The sequence below is a fragment of the Moschus berezovskii genome, chromosome 3 (assembly GCF_049115385.1).
Source record: "Moschus berezovskii isolate FMDL1 chromosome 3, NW_MosBer_1.0, whole genome shotgun sequence".
In the NCBI taxonomy this organism is placed as follows: Eukaryota; Metazoa; Chordata; class Mammalia; order Artiodactyla; family Moschidae; genus Moschus; species Moschus berezovskii.
The window spans coordinates 105028380-105045968 of NC_142462.1; the positions used below are offsets into that span (position 1 = coordinate 105028380).

Consider the following 17589-nt stretch of genomic DNA (forward strand, 5'->3'; position numbering starts at 1 on the left):
GAAGAACTATGGATGAAGGTTCATAATACTGTACAGGAAGCAGTGACCAAAACTATCCTAAAGAAAAAGAAGTGGTTGTGTGACGAGACTTTACAAATAACTAAGGAAAGAAGAGAGCTGAAAGGCAGGATATACCCAAGGAAAAGATAGACCCAACTGAGTGCAGAGTTCCAGAGAGCAGCAGGGAGAGATAAGAATGCCTTCTTAAGTGAATAGCACCAAGAAATAGAGGAAAGCAATAGAATGGGAAGGACTAGATATCTCTTCAAGAAAATTGAAGATATCAAAGGAATGTTCATGCAGGGATGGGCACGATAAAGGTCTGAAATGGTGCAAACCTAAAAGAAACAAGAGATTGAGAAGAGGTGGCAGGAACACACAGAAGAGCTATAGAAGAAACATGTTAATGAGCTCGATAACCATGATGGTGTGGTCCCTTACCTAGAGCCAGACATCCAGGTATGTGAAGTCAAATGGGCCTTAGGAAGCATTACTATGAACGAAGCTAGTGGAGATGATGGAATTTCAGCTGAGCTATTTAAAATTCTAAAAGATGTTGCTGTTAAAGTGCTGCATTCAACACATTAGCAAAATTTGAAAAGTCATTAGTGGCCACGGGACTGGAAAAGGTCAGTTTTCGTTCCACTCCCAAAGAAAGGCAGTGCCAAAGAATATCCAAACTACTGTTCACTTGCACTCATTTCATATACTAGTAAGGTTATGCTCAAAATCCTTCAAGCTAAGCTTCAGCAGTACATGAACTGAGAACTTTCAGATGCACAAGCTGGATTTTAGAAAAGGCAGAGGAACTAGGGATCAAGTTGTCAGCATTCGTTGAATCATGGAGAGAGCAAGGGAATTCTAGAAAAACATCTACTTTTTCTTCATTGACTGTGCCAAAGTCTTTGTGTGGATCACAAGAAACTCTGGAGAATTCTTAAAGGGGTGGTTGGCTCCTGAGAAATCTGTATGCAGGTCACGAAGCAACAGTTAGAACCGGGCATGGAACAGTAGACTGGTTCCAAATCAGGAAAGGATACATCAAGGCTGTATATTGTCACCCTGCTTATTTAACTTCTCAGCAAATTACATCATGTGAAATGCCAGGCTGGATGACTCACAAGCTGGAATCAAGATTGCCAGGAGAAATATCAACAACCTCAAATATGCAGATGATACCAAACTAATGGCACAAAGTGAAGAGGAACTAAAGAGGCTCTTAATGAGACTGAAAGAGGAGAGTAAAAAAGCTGAGTTGAAACTCAGCATTCAAAAAGCTAAGATCATGGCTTCCAGTCCCATCACCTCATGGCACATAGAAGTGGAAAAAGTGGAAGCAGTGAGAGGTTTATTTTCTTGGCCTCCAAAGTTATTGCAGAGAATGACTGCAGTCATGAATTTTAAAGACACTTTCTCCTTGAAAGGAAAGCTATGACAAACCTAGACAGTGTATTAAAAACCAGAGATATCCCTTTGCCGACAAAGGTCCTTACAGTCAAAGCTATGGTTTTTCCCTAGTCATGTACGAATGTCAGAGCTGGATCAAAAAGAAGACTGAGTGCTGAAGAATTAACGCTTTCAAACTGTCGTGCCGGAGAAGACTCTTGAGAGTCCCTTGGACAGCAAGGAGATCTAACCCATCAATCATAAAGGAAATCAACCCTGAATATTCATTGGAAGGACTGATGCTGTAGCTCCAATACTTTGACCACATGATACAAAGAGCTGACTCATTGGAAAGACCCTGATCCTGAGAAGGTGTGAAGGCCAAAGGAGAAGGAGGTGGCAGAGGATGAGATAGTCAGAATCACTGACCCAGTGGACATGAATTTGAGCAAACTCTGGGAGATAGTGAAGTGCAGAGGAGCCTGGCATGCTGCAGTCCATGGCATCTGAAGGAGTCAGACACAGTTTAGCCACCGAACAACATCATCAACATCCCTTCCTGCCTTAAATCCTTATGCTCACGTTCTCCTTCGGTGTCCTTTGTGGCACTTTTTCCCCAGAGTATGACACATTTGTCTGCATTAAGAACCTGTTCAGGCAGCTATCCTTTCTCCCTTCTGATTTTCTCAGTGATATCTGGGAACTCGTATGTTGCCTCTTGGTTGGCTGGTGTGCTGCTTCCCCTATTACCTTGACATTTTTTATGCCAAACCTTTTTTCTAAAATTATCAAACCATCCTTTGCTGGCCTTAAATTCTCCACCTTTATTTTGCTTTAAGTTGTCATATAATGATTTTGCTTTTTCTTGAATCGTTAGTCTGTAGCTATGCCTTTCTTAATAGCTATCCTATACCCACATGAAAACTGCATTTTGAAAATGAGATTAAAAGGTATTTCATAAAAGAGGCAAAGTTTTTTATGCCTGCTGGTATCACTGAAGCAATGGCTTCATGGGTTTCTTTTTCTTTTACTACAGTGGTCCTTACTCAAGATTAATTTATCTTGAAACGATGGGCCACTGCAGCTACAGACCCCAATTCTGATATTAAATAATTCAACTTTTTTTGTAGTATCATGATTTTTTCCCCCATCTTCTTTCTTCCAACATTACTTGTGGTACTTTGTATGTGTCTCATGGTTTTATTCATGGTTTACAGAGTTGCACTGAACACAGTGAAAAATATCACTACGTAAGAACTGCGTGAGATCACTTCGTATTGTGATAGGTACTTTACTGAATAGACGGTTACATGGAGAAAATGATTATGGTCACACATGACAGTAATCATATGGAGATGATTAGCATCATATCACATTTAAGGTGGATGCTTTCAACACTTGCACTTACCACAATAACAACAGGAGGTAACTATGAATTATTATAGTCCTTCCCTGGTGGCTCAGAGGTTAAAGCGTCTGCCTCCAATGCGGGAGACCCGGGTTCGATCCCTGGGTCGGGAAGATCCCCTGGAGAAGGAAACGGTAACCCACTCCAGTATTCTTGCCTGGAGAATCCCATGGACGGAAAAGCCTGGTAGGCTCCAGTCCACGGGGTCGCAAAGAGTCGGACACGACTGAGCGACGGAACAGACAGACAGATAGTATATATTACAGTTAATTTTATGCAATTGTAATACTGCAACCTTACATTTGCTTACATTTCTGTTGAGTGCAAGTACTACCATATACAGACTATAGGGTTTGTGTGTAAGTTCTGATAAATTTTAACTTTTTATGATAGATTTATATGTGTCTTAGGTAATAAATTATAAAAATAGGCTAGTAACTACGTGTATTTTATACATTCATGACATACCTTTTTCTTAATTTTTAAAATGTTTCTAGGCTTTTAAAAATTGTCTGTTTATTTATTGAAAACTTTTCTCATGTAAGTGGACCTCTGCAGTTCAAACCTGTGTTGTTCAAGGGTAACTGTATAGTACTTTTTAATGAAACTATCAGACTGCTAGTTGCTTCACAGTCTCACCAACATTCGGCCCTGACCACATTTTAACTTTACTATTTATTGTTGGTATAAAGTAGTTTTAATTTATAATTCCCCAATGACATTCAGAAAACAAAGATCATGGCATCTGGTCCCATCACTTCATGGGAAATAGATGGGAAAACAGTGGAAACAGTGTCAGACTTTATTTTTGGGGACTCCAAAATCACTGCGGATGGTGATTGCAGCCATGAAATTAAAAGACGCTTACTCCTTGGAAGGAAAGTTATGACCAACCTTGATAGTATATTAAAAAGCAGAGACATTACTTTGCCAACCAAGGTCCATCTAGTCAAGGCAATGGTTTTTCCCGTGGTCATGTATGGATGTGAGAGTTGGACTGTGAAGAAAGCTGACCGCCGAAGAATTGATGCTTTTGAACTGTGGTGCTGGAGAAGACTCTTGAGAGTCCCTTGGACTGCAAGGAGATCCAACCAGTCCATTCTAAAGGAAATCAATCCTGGGTGTTCATTGGAAGGACTGATGCTAAAGCTGAAACTGCAATACTTTGGCCACCTCATGCGTCGAGTTGACTCACTGGAAAAGAGTCTGATGCTAGGAAGAATTGAGGGCGGGAGGAGAAGGGGACGACAGAGAATGAGAAGGCTGGATGGCATCACCGACTGTGTGGACATGAGTTTGAGTGAACTCCGGGAGTTGGTGATGGACAGGGAGGCCTAGCGTGCTGTGATTCATGGGGTCGCAAAGAGTCAGACACGACTGAGCAACTGAACTGAACTGGACTGAACTGACTCATCACTAGGCAACTACTATTGTTTCCCTGTACATTTATTTGCATTTTTTAGGGTTTTATATATAAATGGAGAAATACAGTATGCATTTTTTATCTGACTTATTTCACTCAAAATGATTATTTTGAGATTTGTCCATGTTGCAGTTGGCATGAATAATTCATTCAGTTTTGTTGCTCAGCTGATTTCTCTCTTATGGACATATCACAGTTTGTTTATGTACTTATCTGTTGATGGGTGCTGGATCGTTTTCCAGTTTTTGGCAATTACAAATAAAGATGTGTTGAAAATTAATGTACAAGTCTTGGTGGTTTTATTTGCATTTTAAAAATGGTAATTGATGTTGACCATCTTTTTATCTGGTTGTTTGCCTCTCTAAATGTTCTTTGGTAACATGTCTATTCAAAAGATTTGTCCATTTTAGCATTTGGTTGTTTTGTTTCTTATTATTGAATTTTGAGAGTCTTTATGTGTTTTCATGTAAATCCTTTATCAGATACGTGATTTGCTAACATTTTCTCCCCTTCTCTGATTCCCCCAGCCCCAGCTTTTCTTATATCCCAATACTAGGGGGAAATTTTCATTAAGTATGATCCTGGCTGTGGATATTTTATAGGTATCTTATATCAGTTTGAGAAAAATTTCTTCTATTTGTCGTTTTCTGAGAGTTTTTGATCCTGAATGGGTATTGAATTATATTGTTTCTACATCTTAAAACACATTTATGTTTCTCTACTTATCTTGGAATAGAATCAAAATTTCTCAATATGGTCACACATTACAGATTCTTCCAATTAGAGGTGCAGTCTCTTTCCCTACCTTATAAACCTTGGCTGGCCTTGTCACTTTCTTTCACCAACAAAAAATTCTATTGAAGTGTTATTGAAACTACTAAGCAAGGCCTCAAGAGGCCTTGTAGCATCTGTTTTCCATTGTCTTGAGCTCTGAGACCCACTTGCTCTAAAGAAAGCCCATCTAGCCTCTTTGAGTATAGAAGCCTATATGGAGAGCCCAGTCATCCCAGTTTCCCCACCCCCGATCCCAACTAAGCCAGGTCCCCTAGCCAACCCACCAGCTGATACAGCTACATGAATAAATCCAGGAGATGTCAGTGGAAGAACTGTCCATTGAACTCACAGAATCATGGGAAATCATAAATGACTATTGTTTCCTGTTCAGTTGCTCAGTCATGTCCGACTCTGCAACTGCATGGACTGCAGCACACCTGGTTTCCTTGTCTATCACTAACTCCCAGAGCTTGCTCAAACTCATGTCCACCAAGTCAGTGACGCCATCCAACCATCTCATCCTCTGTTGTCCCCTTCTCCTCCTGGAAATGACATGGAAATGACACTAGAAAAGTCCAGACTATATATCTGTGTAAATCTCAGACAGTGTATTAAATCAGTGTCTAAAGCAACAGTCCCCTCTGTTGACAGAGGATGAGAGGGGACGACAGAAGGGGACTGTTGTTTTCAGTTCAGTTCAATTCAATTGCTAGGTCATGTCCAACTCTTTGCAACCCCACGGACTGCAGCACACCAGGCCTCCCTGTCCATCACCAACTCCCAGAGCTTACTCATACTCATGTCCATTGAGTCGATGATGCCATCCAACCATCTCATCCTCTGTTGTCCCTTTCTCCTCCCGCCTTCAATCCCTCCCAGCATCAGGGTCTTTTCCAATGAGTCAGTTCTTCACATCAGGTGGCCAAAGTATTGGAGTTTCAACTTTATCATCAATCCTTCCAATGCGTATTCAGGACTGATTTCCTTTCGGATGGACTGGTTGGATCTCCCTGCTGTCCGAGGGACTCTAAAGAGTCTTCTCCAGCATCACAGTTTTTCGGCACTCAACTTTCTTTATAGTCCAACTCTCACATCCATACATGTCTACTAGAAAAACCGTAGCTTTGACTAGATGGACCTTTGTTGGCAAAGTAATGTCTCTGCTTTTTAAAATGCTGTCTATGTTAGTCATAACTTTTCTCCCAAGGAGTAAGCGTCTTTTAATTTCATGGCTGCAATCACCATCTGCAGTGATTTTTGGACCCCCCCAAAAATAAAGTCTGTCACTTTTTCCACTGTTTCCCCATCTGTTTGCCATGAAGTAATGGGACTTCATGAAGTGACTATTGTTTTAGACACTGATTTATTGCACTGAGATTTACACAAATATATAATCTTGGACTTTTCTAGTGTCATTTCCATGCTGCCTGTTTCTTTGTCAATCCTTCCCATCAGAGTAAATGATATTTCAATTACCCTGTTATTCAGGTCAGAAACTAAATCATCGCTATTGCTACCTTCTCCCCTCCCTATACTTTGGCCACCTGATTAGAAGAATCAACTCATTTTAAAAGACCCTGATGCTGGGAAAGACTGAGGACAGGAGGAGAAGGGGGTGTCAGAGAATGAGATGGTTGGCTGGCATCACTGACTCAGTGGACATGAAGGTGAGCAAACTCTGAGAGATAGTGAAGGACAGGGAAGCCTGACATGCGGCAGTCCGTATGGTGGCTTAGAGTAGGAAAGGACTGAGCAACTGAGCAATGCATCCCTGTATCCAGCTATTACTTAATGCCTTTCACTCTTGCTCCAAAATATATGTCAAAACTGTCTAATCCTCTCTGTCTCCACACTGCCTGAGTTTAAATCTCCATCTCTTCTTTTGTTGGAATTATTGTAACTGTAACCAATTCTTCGGCCATTTCCCCTGATCCGTTTTCTACCAGGCAGACTGTGTGTGGTGTTAATCATGTCTTGGCTTTCCATTGTGCTTAATAGATTGTCTGGCATTTATGATGTATGATAGGATAACTTCCTATCTCTTCAGTCTTAGCATGTACCATTCTCGACCTTGCTTGCTCGGCTCCAATCATGCTGGCCTTTTAACAGTTTCCAGAATTCATTCTTCTTAAGCCTTTTTGCCTGACTGGCTCTGTGTGTAGGTGACTAGTGCTCCTCACTACCCTCTGGGGGGAAAAGAAAAAAGGGTGTGCAACCTCAGAATGTAACCTTATTTCAAATAAAGGTTTTAGCAGATGTAATTAAGATAAGGGTCTCAAAATGAGATCATCCTGGATTAGGTTGAGCCCTAAATCAAATGACAAGTGTTTTTATTAGACACAGAAAAGGAAAAAACACAGAGGGACACAAGGAAGAAGATCATGTGACGATGGAGACACGCTGCCACAAGCAAAGATCACCAGGAGCCACTAGATACTGGTAGAGGCAAAGGAGGATCTGCTGTTAGAGCCTTTGGAGGGAACATTGTCCTGCTCACATTAGAGTTCAGACTGCTGGCCTTCAGAACTGTGAGAGAATAAATTTCTGTTGTTTTAAACCATCAGGTTTGTGGTAATATGGCAGCCTGAGGACACTATGCTATCTCATCCTTTAAGGCTCAGCTCCTGGGAGATATTTTTGATGATAGACCTATCTAAAGCTAAAGTATTCTCCTTTTATATCATCCTTATTTTTTATAAATTGTTAATATTCATATGATTTTAAATGATTTTATATATATATATTATTTTTTATATTGAAAAATCACTGTGGGCTGAAATTGTGAGCAGTTTTGAACATTAAATTTTTCTTATTGTTTGCTTAATTCTATGCCTAATTTAAGAATCATGTAATAGATAGTTCTTTGATCCTTTCTGAACCTAAGTTGCTTTGATAAAGAGATTGTGAGTCATTATGTATTGTTTTAAAATTAATTTATTAATACATAATTTAAAGGTTGGTAATAGAGATTGTAAAATAATTTTTCTCAAATGTTCATTCTCTATTTTTTTTTTACAGTTTCTGTTACTAAATCTATAGCAGTTATTTATTTCTTTAAATTAAAAGTAACAGAAATCTATGTAACTATGGGACAACACTGTTTAATAGTAACATATTCAGCATTGAGGCCAAAGAATTTGAAAAATGAAGTTATAACATTTATTAATAATGTGGTTAAACACTAAAATTTTTACCTGTGATGTATTTGTCAGATCATTGTACTTTACTTCAGTTAGAGAATTTACATTTTACTTACATAATTTTTAATAACAAAATCCTATTTGGTATAAATACAATTTATATATAGACAAATGCTTTCTGTTATATTTACAGCTGTTGTGTATGGGGTGGTGGATAGTATACAATAGATTGTATTAATGTAAAGATATGTTTTTACTGCCTGACTAACCAATTGTCACGAGAACTGACTTCTAAACTTGAGAATTTAAAGAATGACCAAAGAGAGAAAGGGGAAAGGGATGGGAAGAAGTGGAATTTCATGAGAAAGAAAGAGATGTGAATACTTTCTTACCTGGCTGTGTGGTCTGTTCTCCAGTATACAGCTGTATTCTTAAGAAACTCAATTAACCAAAAATCATGTTACCACACCTGTTAATTTGGTATGGATGAGAAGGATAACGACTAGCAAGCTTAATTTTCCTATGGCAATTTCTATAATAAATCTTAATAGCTCCTTAGAATATAAACATGATATAAACCTCAGCAGTTGTGATTGTATAGTGGTTAAATAAAGGTTTGACTGTGGGGTTAGTCAATCAGTGGGAATGCTTTTAGCACCAAATAACAGAAGGGTCTATAACAGTGGGTTAATAAACAAACAAGTTTCTTCCCTATCACTATACCTATCTCTGTCCCTGCCAGCACAAGAAAACTAGAGATAGGCAGCTGCTGGTAAAAGTTGAGTGTCTCACAGATGACTGTTAGTAGATCTTTTCTTACTTGTTGCGGGGGGCGGGGGGGGGGGCGTTCAGTTCAGATGGTAAAGAAGTAACATTTATTTCAAAAAGCAAAACTTATCCCACAACTTCTGCTTATATCTCATTGACCAGAATTTTGCCATGTATCTATTTTTGGCTGGAAGGTGTCTAGGAAGAACTGAATTGAGAATGGAAATTGGGTCAGCTAACCAGCAGTATCAGACAGTCAGACTGACTGATTAAAAAACATTTTTTTAATAGCATCCCTGGTGGCTCTGGAAGAAGCCCAAGCTGGAATCAAGATTGCTGGGAGAAATATCAATAAGCTCAGATATGCAGATGACACCACCCTTATGGCAGAAAGTGAAGAGGAACTCAAAAGCCTCTTGATGAAAGTGAAAGAGGAGAGTGAAAAGGTTGGCTTGAAGCTCAACATTCAGAAAACAAAGATCATGGTATCTGGTCCCATCACTTCATGGGAAATAGATGGAAAAACAGTGGAAACAGTGTCAGACTTTATTTTTTTGGGCTCCAAAATCACTGCAGATGCTGATTGCAGCCATGAAATTAAAAGACGCTTACTCCTTGGGAGAAAAGTTATGACCAACATAGACAGCATATTAAAAAGCAGAGACATTACTTTGCCAACCAAGGTCCATCTAGTCAAGGCTATGGTTTTTCCCGTGGTCATGTATGGATGTGAGAGTTGGACTGTGAAGAAAGCTGATCGCCGAAGAATCGATGCTTTTGGAACTGTGGTGTTGGAGAAGACTCTTGAGAGTCCCTTGGACTGCAAGGAGATCCAACCAGTCCATTCTAGAGGAGATCAATCCTGGGTGTTCATTGGAAGGACTGATGCTAAAGCTGAAGCTGCAATACTTTGGCCACCTCATGCGACGGGTTGACTCACTGGAAAAGACTCTGATGCTGGGAGGGATTGGGGGCGGGAGGAGAAGGGGACGACCGAGAATGAGATGGCTGGATGGCATCACTGACTGTGTGGACATGAGTTTGAGTGAACTCCAGGAGTTGGTGATGGACAGGGAGGCCTGGCGTGCTGTGATTCATGGGGTCATGGAGAGTCGGACATGACTGAGCGACTGAACTGAACTGAACTGGTGGCTCTGATGGTAAAGCGTCTGCCTGCAATGCCGGAGACACGGGTTCGATCCCAGGGTTGGGAAGATCCCCTGGAGAAGGAAATGGCAACCCACTCCAGTACTCTTGCCTGGAAAATTCCATGGACGGAGGAACCTGGTAGGCTGCAGTCCATGGGGTCACAAAGAGTTGGACGTGACTGAGCGACTTCACTTTTTTCACTACAGTTGATTTGCAGCGTTGTGTTAGTTTTATGTGTATAGTACAGTGATTCGGTTTACATATTTATATGTTATTCTTTTTCAGGTTCTTTTCCCTTGTAGGTTATTATAAAGTATAGAATTTAGTTCCCTGTGCTATCCAGTAGATCCTTGTTGTTTGTATATTTTATATGTAGTAGTGTGTGTCTGCAAATCCCAAACTCCTAATTTATCTCTCCCAATTATTTCTTCTTTGGTAACCATAAGTTTGTTTTCTGTGTATGTGGATCTATTTCTGTTTTGTAAATAAGTTCATTTGTATCATTTTTTAAAGATGCCCCATGTAAGGGATATCATATGATACTTGTCTTTCTATGGCTTACTTCACTTATTATGATAATTTGTAGGTCTATCCATGTTGATGGAAATGGTATTACTTCATTATTTATTATGGATGTGTAATACTTCATTATCCATTCTTTATCCATCCAACTGCCAGTGGACATTTAGGTTGCTTCCATGTCTTGGCTATTGTAAAGTGTGCTGCTGTGAACATTGAGGTGCATGTATTTTTTCAAATTATAGTTTTCTACAGATGTATGCCCAGGAGAGAAATTTCTAAATCATATGGTAATTCTATTTTTAGTTTTTGTAAGGAACCTTCATACTGTTCTCCATAGTGGTTGTACCAATTTACATTCCCACCAACATTATAGGAGGGTTCCTTTTTCTCCACACCCTCCCCAACAGACGATAGACTTTTTGATGTTGATCATTCTGACTAGTGTGAGTGATACCTCATTACAGTTTTGATGTGCAGTTCTCTAATAATTAGCAATGTTGAGCATTTTTTCATGTGTTTGTTGGCCATCTGTATGTCTTCTTTGGACAAATGTCTGTTTAAATCTTCTGCCCATTTTTTGTTTGGTTTTTTGATATTGAGCTATGTGAGCTGTTTATATATTTTGAAAATTAATCCCTTTTTAGTTGCATCGCTGTAAATATTTTCTCCTATTCTGTGGGTTGTCTTTTTGTTTTTGTTGGTAGTTTTCTTTGCTGTGCAGAGCTTTTAAGTTTAATTAGGTCCCATTTGTTTATTTTTGTTTTTATTTCCAGTACTTCAGGAGACAGATCCAAAAAGATACTGCTGTGATTTATGTCAAAGAGTATTCTGTGTTTTACTCTAGGAGTTTTATAGTATCTGGACTAACATTTTGGTCTTTAATTCATTTTGAGTTTATTTTTGTATACGATGTTAGAGAATGTTCTGATTTTGTCCTTTTGCATGTAGTTAACTGTCCTGTTTCCCAACACCACTTAATGAAAAGCTGTCTTTTTTCCATTCTATATTCTTGCCTCCTTTGCAGATAGACTGATTTTTAATCTAAACTCTGCTATTTTTTACCTGTGCAACAATGGCAAGGTGTTTAGCCTTTCTAAGCCAAAATTTTTTTATCTATAAAATGAGGATGAAGAGGATGATTATTGTTCTTAAAATACTACTCCTGTTCCTCCTATTCCTATTAAAATGAGATAAGTGAAAGTGTTAGTCACTCAGTCGTGTCCAATTCTTTGTGACCCCATGTACTGCAGCCCTCCAGGCTCCTCAGTCCATGAAATTCTCCAGGCAACAATACTGGAGTGAATAACCATTCCCTTCTCCAGGGCATCTTTTTGATCCAGGGATCAAACCCAGGTTGCTTCCCTTGTGGCTTCTCTGGTAAAGAATTCGCCTACTATGTGGGAGACCTGGGTTTAATCCCTGGGTTGGGAAGATCCCCTGGAGAAGTGGAAAGGGTGCACACTCCAGTATTCTGGCCTGGAGAATTCCATGAACTGTATAGTCCATGAGGTCACAAAGAGGCAGACATGACTGAGCAACTTTCACTTTCACTTCTGAATTGCAGGCAGATACTTTACTGTCTGAGCCACCAGGCTTTACTGTCTTCAGTTCAGTTCAGTTCAGTCACTCAGTCGTGTCCCACTCTCCGTGACCCCATGAATCACAGCACGCCAGGCCTCCCTGTCCATCACCAACTCCCGGAGTTCACTCAAACTCATGTCCATCGAGTCGGTGATGCCATCCAGCCATCTCATTCTCGGTCGTCCCCTTCTCCCGCCCCCAACCTTTCCCAGCATCAGAGTCTTTTCCAGTGAGTCAACTCGTCGCATGAAGTGGCCAAAGTATTGGAGTTTCAGCTTTAGCATCAGTCCTTCCAATGTACACCCAGGATTGATCTCCTTTAGAATGGACTGGTTGGATCTCCTTGCAGTCCAAGGGACTCTCAAGAGTCTTCTCCAACACCACAGTTCAAAAGCATCAATTCTTCGGCGATCAGCCTTCTTCACAGTCCAACTCTCACATCCATACATGACCACGGGAAAAACGATAGCCTTGACTAGACGGACCTTGGTTGGCAAAGTAATGTCTCTGCTTTTTAATATACTATCAAGGTTGGTCATAACTTTCCTTCCAAAGAGTAAGCATCTTTTAATTTCATGGCTGCAATCAGCATCTACAGTGATTTTGGAGCCCAAAAAAATAAAGTCTGACACTGTTTCCACTGTTTTTCCATCTATTTCCCATGAAATGATGGGACCAGATGCCATGATCTTTGTTTTCTGAATGTTGAGCTTCAAGCCAACCTTTTCAGTCTCCTCTTTCACTTTCATCAAGAGGCTTTTGAGTTCCTCTTCACTTTCTGCCATAAGGGTAGTATCATCTGCACATCTGAGATTATTGATATTTCTCCCAGCAATCTTGATTCCAGCTTGTGCTTCTTCCAGCCCAGCGTTCCTCATGATGTACTCTGCATATAAGTTAAATAAGCAAGGTGACCATATACAGCCTTGACGTTCTCCTTTTCCTATTTGGAACCAGTCTGTTGTTCCATGTACAGTTCTGACTGTTGCTTCCTGACCTGCATACAGGTTTCTCAAGAGGAAGGTCAGGTGGTCTGGTATTCCCATCTCTTTCAGAATTTTCCACAGTTTATTGTGATCCACACAGTCAAAGGCTTTGGCATAGTCAATGAAGCAGAAATAGATGTTTTTCTGGAACTCTCTTGCTTTCTCCATGATCCAGCGGATGTTGGCAATTTGATCTCTGGTGCTTCTGCCTTTTCTAAAACCTGCTTGAACATCTGGGAGTTCACGGTTCACATATTGCTGAAGCCTGGCTTGGAGAATTTTGAGCATGACTTTACTAGCGTGTGAGATGTCTCACCAAAATGAAATAAAATACATAAAAATCTGAGTAATCTGTAAGTTAAGGGAATTAATACTCACTAGACATTATTTCTGATTGTATCATCTTTCATGTTACCACCAACTTCATTCTTCTATTTTATTGAGGTAAAAGTCACATATCATAAAATTAACCATTTTTAAGTGTTCAGATACACAGTGTTGTACAACTGTCATTTCTACTTAGTTTTTTTCATTACCCTATAAGAAAACCTGGTACCAGTTAAGCATTCTCTCCTTGCACCGTAACCCAGCTCCTGGTGACTAATGATGTTGAACATCTTTTCATGTACCTGTTGGCCATTTGTTTATCTTCTTTGGACAAAGGGGTATTGAGGTCCTTTGCCCATTTTAAAATTAGGTTTTCTTTCTTTTTGTCATCGAGTTGTACAAATTCCTTATATGTTTTCGATACTAAGCCCTCATCATATAAATACCTGCAAGTATTTTCTCCCATTCTGTAGATTGCCTTTTTGCTTTTTTGATAATGCCTTTTGATGCACAAAACTTTAATTTTGATAAAGTTCAGTTTATTTTATATTCTGTTGCTAGTACTTTTGTAGTCATATCTCAGAATTCCATTGCCAAACCTGAGTCATAGAGATATACCCCTGTTTTTGTCTAAGAGTTTTATAGTTTTATCTCTTACCTTTATATCTTATATTTGATTATAAAGGATCAATTTTGAATCCTTTTGGTTACATTTTGAGCTAATTTTTGTGTTTGGTACAAAGTAAGACCATCCACTTCATTCTATTCTCCTTTATCATGAGTATTACCCATTATTACGAAGCATGAAGCCACTGCAGCGTAACAACTGAGTTGTTGTCTAAATAACTTTCCTTCCATGTATTTGACTATTAGTAATTTCCTTCTTAATTTTTATAATTGAAAACAGTCTGCATAATGTAAAATATGTTCCCTAAGTAACTGATCCCATTTTATTCTGTGTATAGTTAGAAAACTTGAGCTGCATTAGACATGTCTATGGTAGGTCTGAGTTTTTTAATTTATAATATTGGCAGGGGTGACTGGCAAACCTTTTCTCTAGGTTAAAATTTTATCACTGATTTTGAACATTGAATTAGTGAAGTGTAGTCATTGAGAATATGTAATTGTTACTTTTGTATTCTAATTTATTTGATTATTCATAGCCTATTATCCTTTATTAAATGCTATTCCTTGATTAGAAGTTATCTCACTAGTCCATTTTTCCCTTCCTTCATCTACATTGTTCAGAATAATGTAGTTTCCTGGGTGAAAGTGGTGATGTTATGGTAGCCTGGCTGTTGCATTCACATTAAAAAAAAAAAAGTCTGTTGGTGTAGGATGGACAGGATGAGCCTTATTCAGTCCATTGTCCAAGATTTTAATTATTCAAGTTGTCTAACCATTTGTTTTAAGTGGAGGAGGATATAATTTGGTTGTTCCTTTTTGTAGTACTTGATTCTGAAGCTTGAAAGGCCTGCTATAGTCCAGAATATCACATTTGGAAAATATGAGAAAACTCATGTCTGCAATTTGAAGAAATTTAAAGTCTTTGGTGGAATGAATGAAGAAAACATGACAGAGCTGTTGTCCAGGTGGGTTATGATTTTGGGGAGGAAAGATCTGTCTTCTAAATGTAGTCTTAGTTTAGTCTCTTTGTAGCTAAATCTTCATGGCTTGATATTTCTTACAAAGGAGAAAAGAATACTTCTACTATTTTATTTCTAGTGCCTTATTTTAATATCGTGGCTTGAGTTAACTTTTTTCCACTGGGATACTAATTAATATTGTTACCAAAGCAGAAAGAATAAAATTTGGGTTATTTTTCTACTTCTTATTCTTCAGTCTTATTTTTAAAATGTTAATGATTTCAGATATACTTTTGAGCTATAATTGAAATCTTTGCTGTAATCCTTGCTATAAAAATATATAATCTGTTGAAAACATTAAAATTGATTTCCCTGAGAGTTTAGTATAAATTGGAGACTAAACAGAGTAAAATTATGTGATTGCACCTAGTGCAGAGCATACCTCTTGAAAAAGAAAAGAAAAAATGAAAGTGTCAGTCACTCAGTCACGTCCGACTCTTCGCAACCCCATGAACTGTAGCCCACCAGGCTTCTTTCTGTCCATGGAATTCTTCAGGTAAGGATACTGCACTGAGTAGCTATTCCTTTCTCTGGGTATCTTTTCTACCCAGGGATCGAACCCAGGTCTCCTGCATATGCTTTACCAGCTGAGCCACCAGAAAGCCCCTCTTGGAAGGAACTCCGAAAATTTGAGTTTTGACAGCATAGACCACCAGGAATGAACGTTAATTTGCCCTCTAGATGATGAAAAATGGGTTAGGAAATGGAGCGGACAAATGAAATCATGAAGTTTTAGAATATATTAGTGACATAGTGTGTCCCATTAGCACAGTATTTTATATAAGTATTATTACATCTCGAGTGCATTTGATTTAAGCCATGAAAGTATGTCAGTTGAATATAAGGCAGCCTGAAGGTAAGTTACTTTTCCGTAAATACTTGAATCAGTCCTAAGTTGTTTAAGTAGAGAAATTATATTAATTTCTTTTTATATAGGATAAACTGGATGCTATTAAACCAACAGAGTAAGATTGTCTTTGAAAATTTATTGAGCTATAAAAAGGAACATTGGCATCTCAGTCAGAATTTCATGACTTAATTCTTTGGCAAATTCAAATATCTGGCTCTGTTTAGGTTGTAAGATATGAGTATGAATTGTTTTTCAATTTTCTTACTGCTTAAATATTTTATAATCAGTACTTTCCTGGTGGCTCAGACGGTAAAGCGTCTGCCTACAATGCAGGAGACCTGGGTTCAATCCCTAGGTCAGGAAGATCCCCTGGAAAAGGAAATGTCAGCCCACTCCAGATTCTTGCCTGGAAAATCCCATCGATGGAGGAGCCTGATAGGCTACAGTCCATGGGGTCACAAAGAGTCATTCGGACACGACTGAGCGACTTCACTTTCTTTCTTTCTTTCTACACAAAGAACACTGGATCTTGTCACACATTTTCATGCACTGTAGTCACATTCTTTAATTAACACTGAACATCTTCATTAGCCCTCATTTAATTAAGAGACCACCATATAGTGCCGTTGATGTTAATGTACAAGCTTTGCCCTATATTCTCATGTTCAGCTACTTCGTTATATTATCCCTGTCATATTTGTCAAACCTTAAAATCTGGGTATGTTATTAATCTTTGTTTTAGCATGTTTACTAAATTATGAAATCAGATTTAATAACCTTATTTTTTTTTCCACAGTGGCTTAAAGAATGATTATAACAAAGAAACATTTACCTTAAAGCATAAAATTGATGAACAGATGTTTCCGTGTCGATTCATTAAAATAGGTAAGGCTTTTAGCATTCTGGAATAGAAATAAATCCTTTATACCATTCATCAGCAAACTGCAGCCTGTGTGGGCCCAATCCTGTAGGTTCGCTGTTTTGTTTTTTTTTTTTTTAATAAAATTTTATGGCAACACCGCCATGCCAGTTGTTCGTAGTACCTCTCTGCTTTTGCATTACAGTGGCAAAGTTGAGTAGTTGCAAAAGACAGTGTAGCCCACAAAACCCGAAATGTTTACTGTTTGGCTGGCCCCCAGTTTATAACTCTGTAACTGAGTGACAGTTATTTCAAAGAGAATCTTGGATACAGTGAGTGGTTTGAGAGCCTTGATTGTTTTATGGAAGGTTTATCAGTTCTAAACTTGCATCATTCTAAAACCAAATACTGATGGATTCCTTAAGGCAGTACATTATGGCTGTTTTCTGTTTTTTTCTTTTGTATTTCATTTTTGTGTGTGTGGTAATGTTGGTCAAACACATAAAACTAATTTCATAACCCGTTAATTAGTTTCAGAGTAATTCTTGAAAAATGCTATCTAAGGCATTTATCTTTTTAGCAAGTGTTTTAACTTTAAAAGTATTTGTAATACCTCCTCAAAACTAGTGTTTTTAGGATTATTTTGTTTATAAGTTGTGTTAGTTAGAGGGTATAAAAGTTGAGGACTTCACTGTTAATTTCCATCTTTATTTCATACCTTTGAAAATAGTATGTTAAAATTGTAATTATGGTGAATAATATTCCTTAAA

The 17589-nt window shown here is 38.5% G+C and overlaps 1 protein-coding gene across 6 annotated transcripts in view; it reads left to right on the forward strand.

Moving 5' to 3' along the window:
• Window positions 1-17589, forward strand: part of MKLN1 (muskelin 1) — a 378299-nt gene that overhangs the window by 246313 nt on the left and 114397 nt on the right. For 4 of the 6 annotated variants that reach the window (XM_055421278.2, XM_088834669.1, XM_055421283.2 and 1 more), the window contains 2 exons: window positions 14914-15056; window positions 16757-16845. In XM_055421278.2, the coding sequence (XP_055277253.1) occupies window positions 14914-15056; window positions 16757-16845 (232 nt within the window). Of the gene's footprint in view, window positions 1-6479; window positions 6659-14913; window positions 15057-16756; window positions 16846-17589 lie in introns of all 6 variants that reach the window. The other 2 variants (XM_055421281.2, XM_055421279.2) reach the window with 1 other exon arrangement.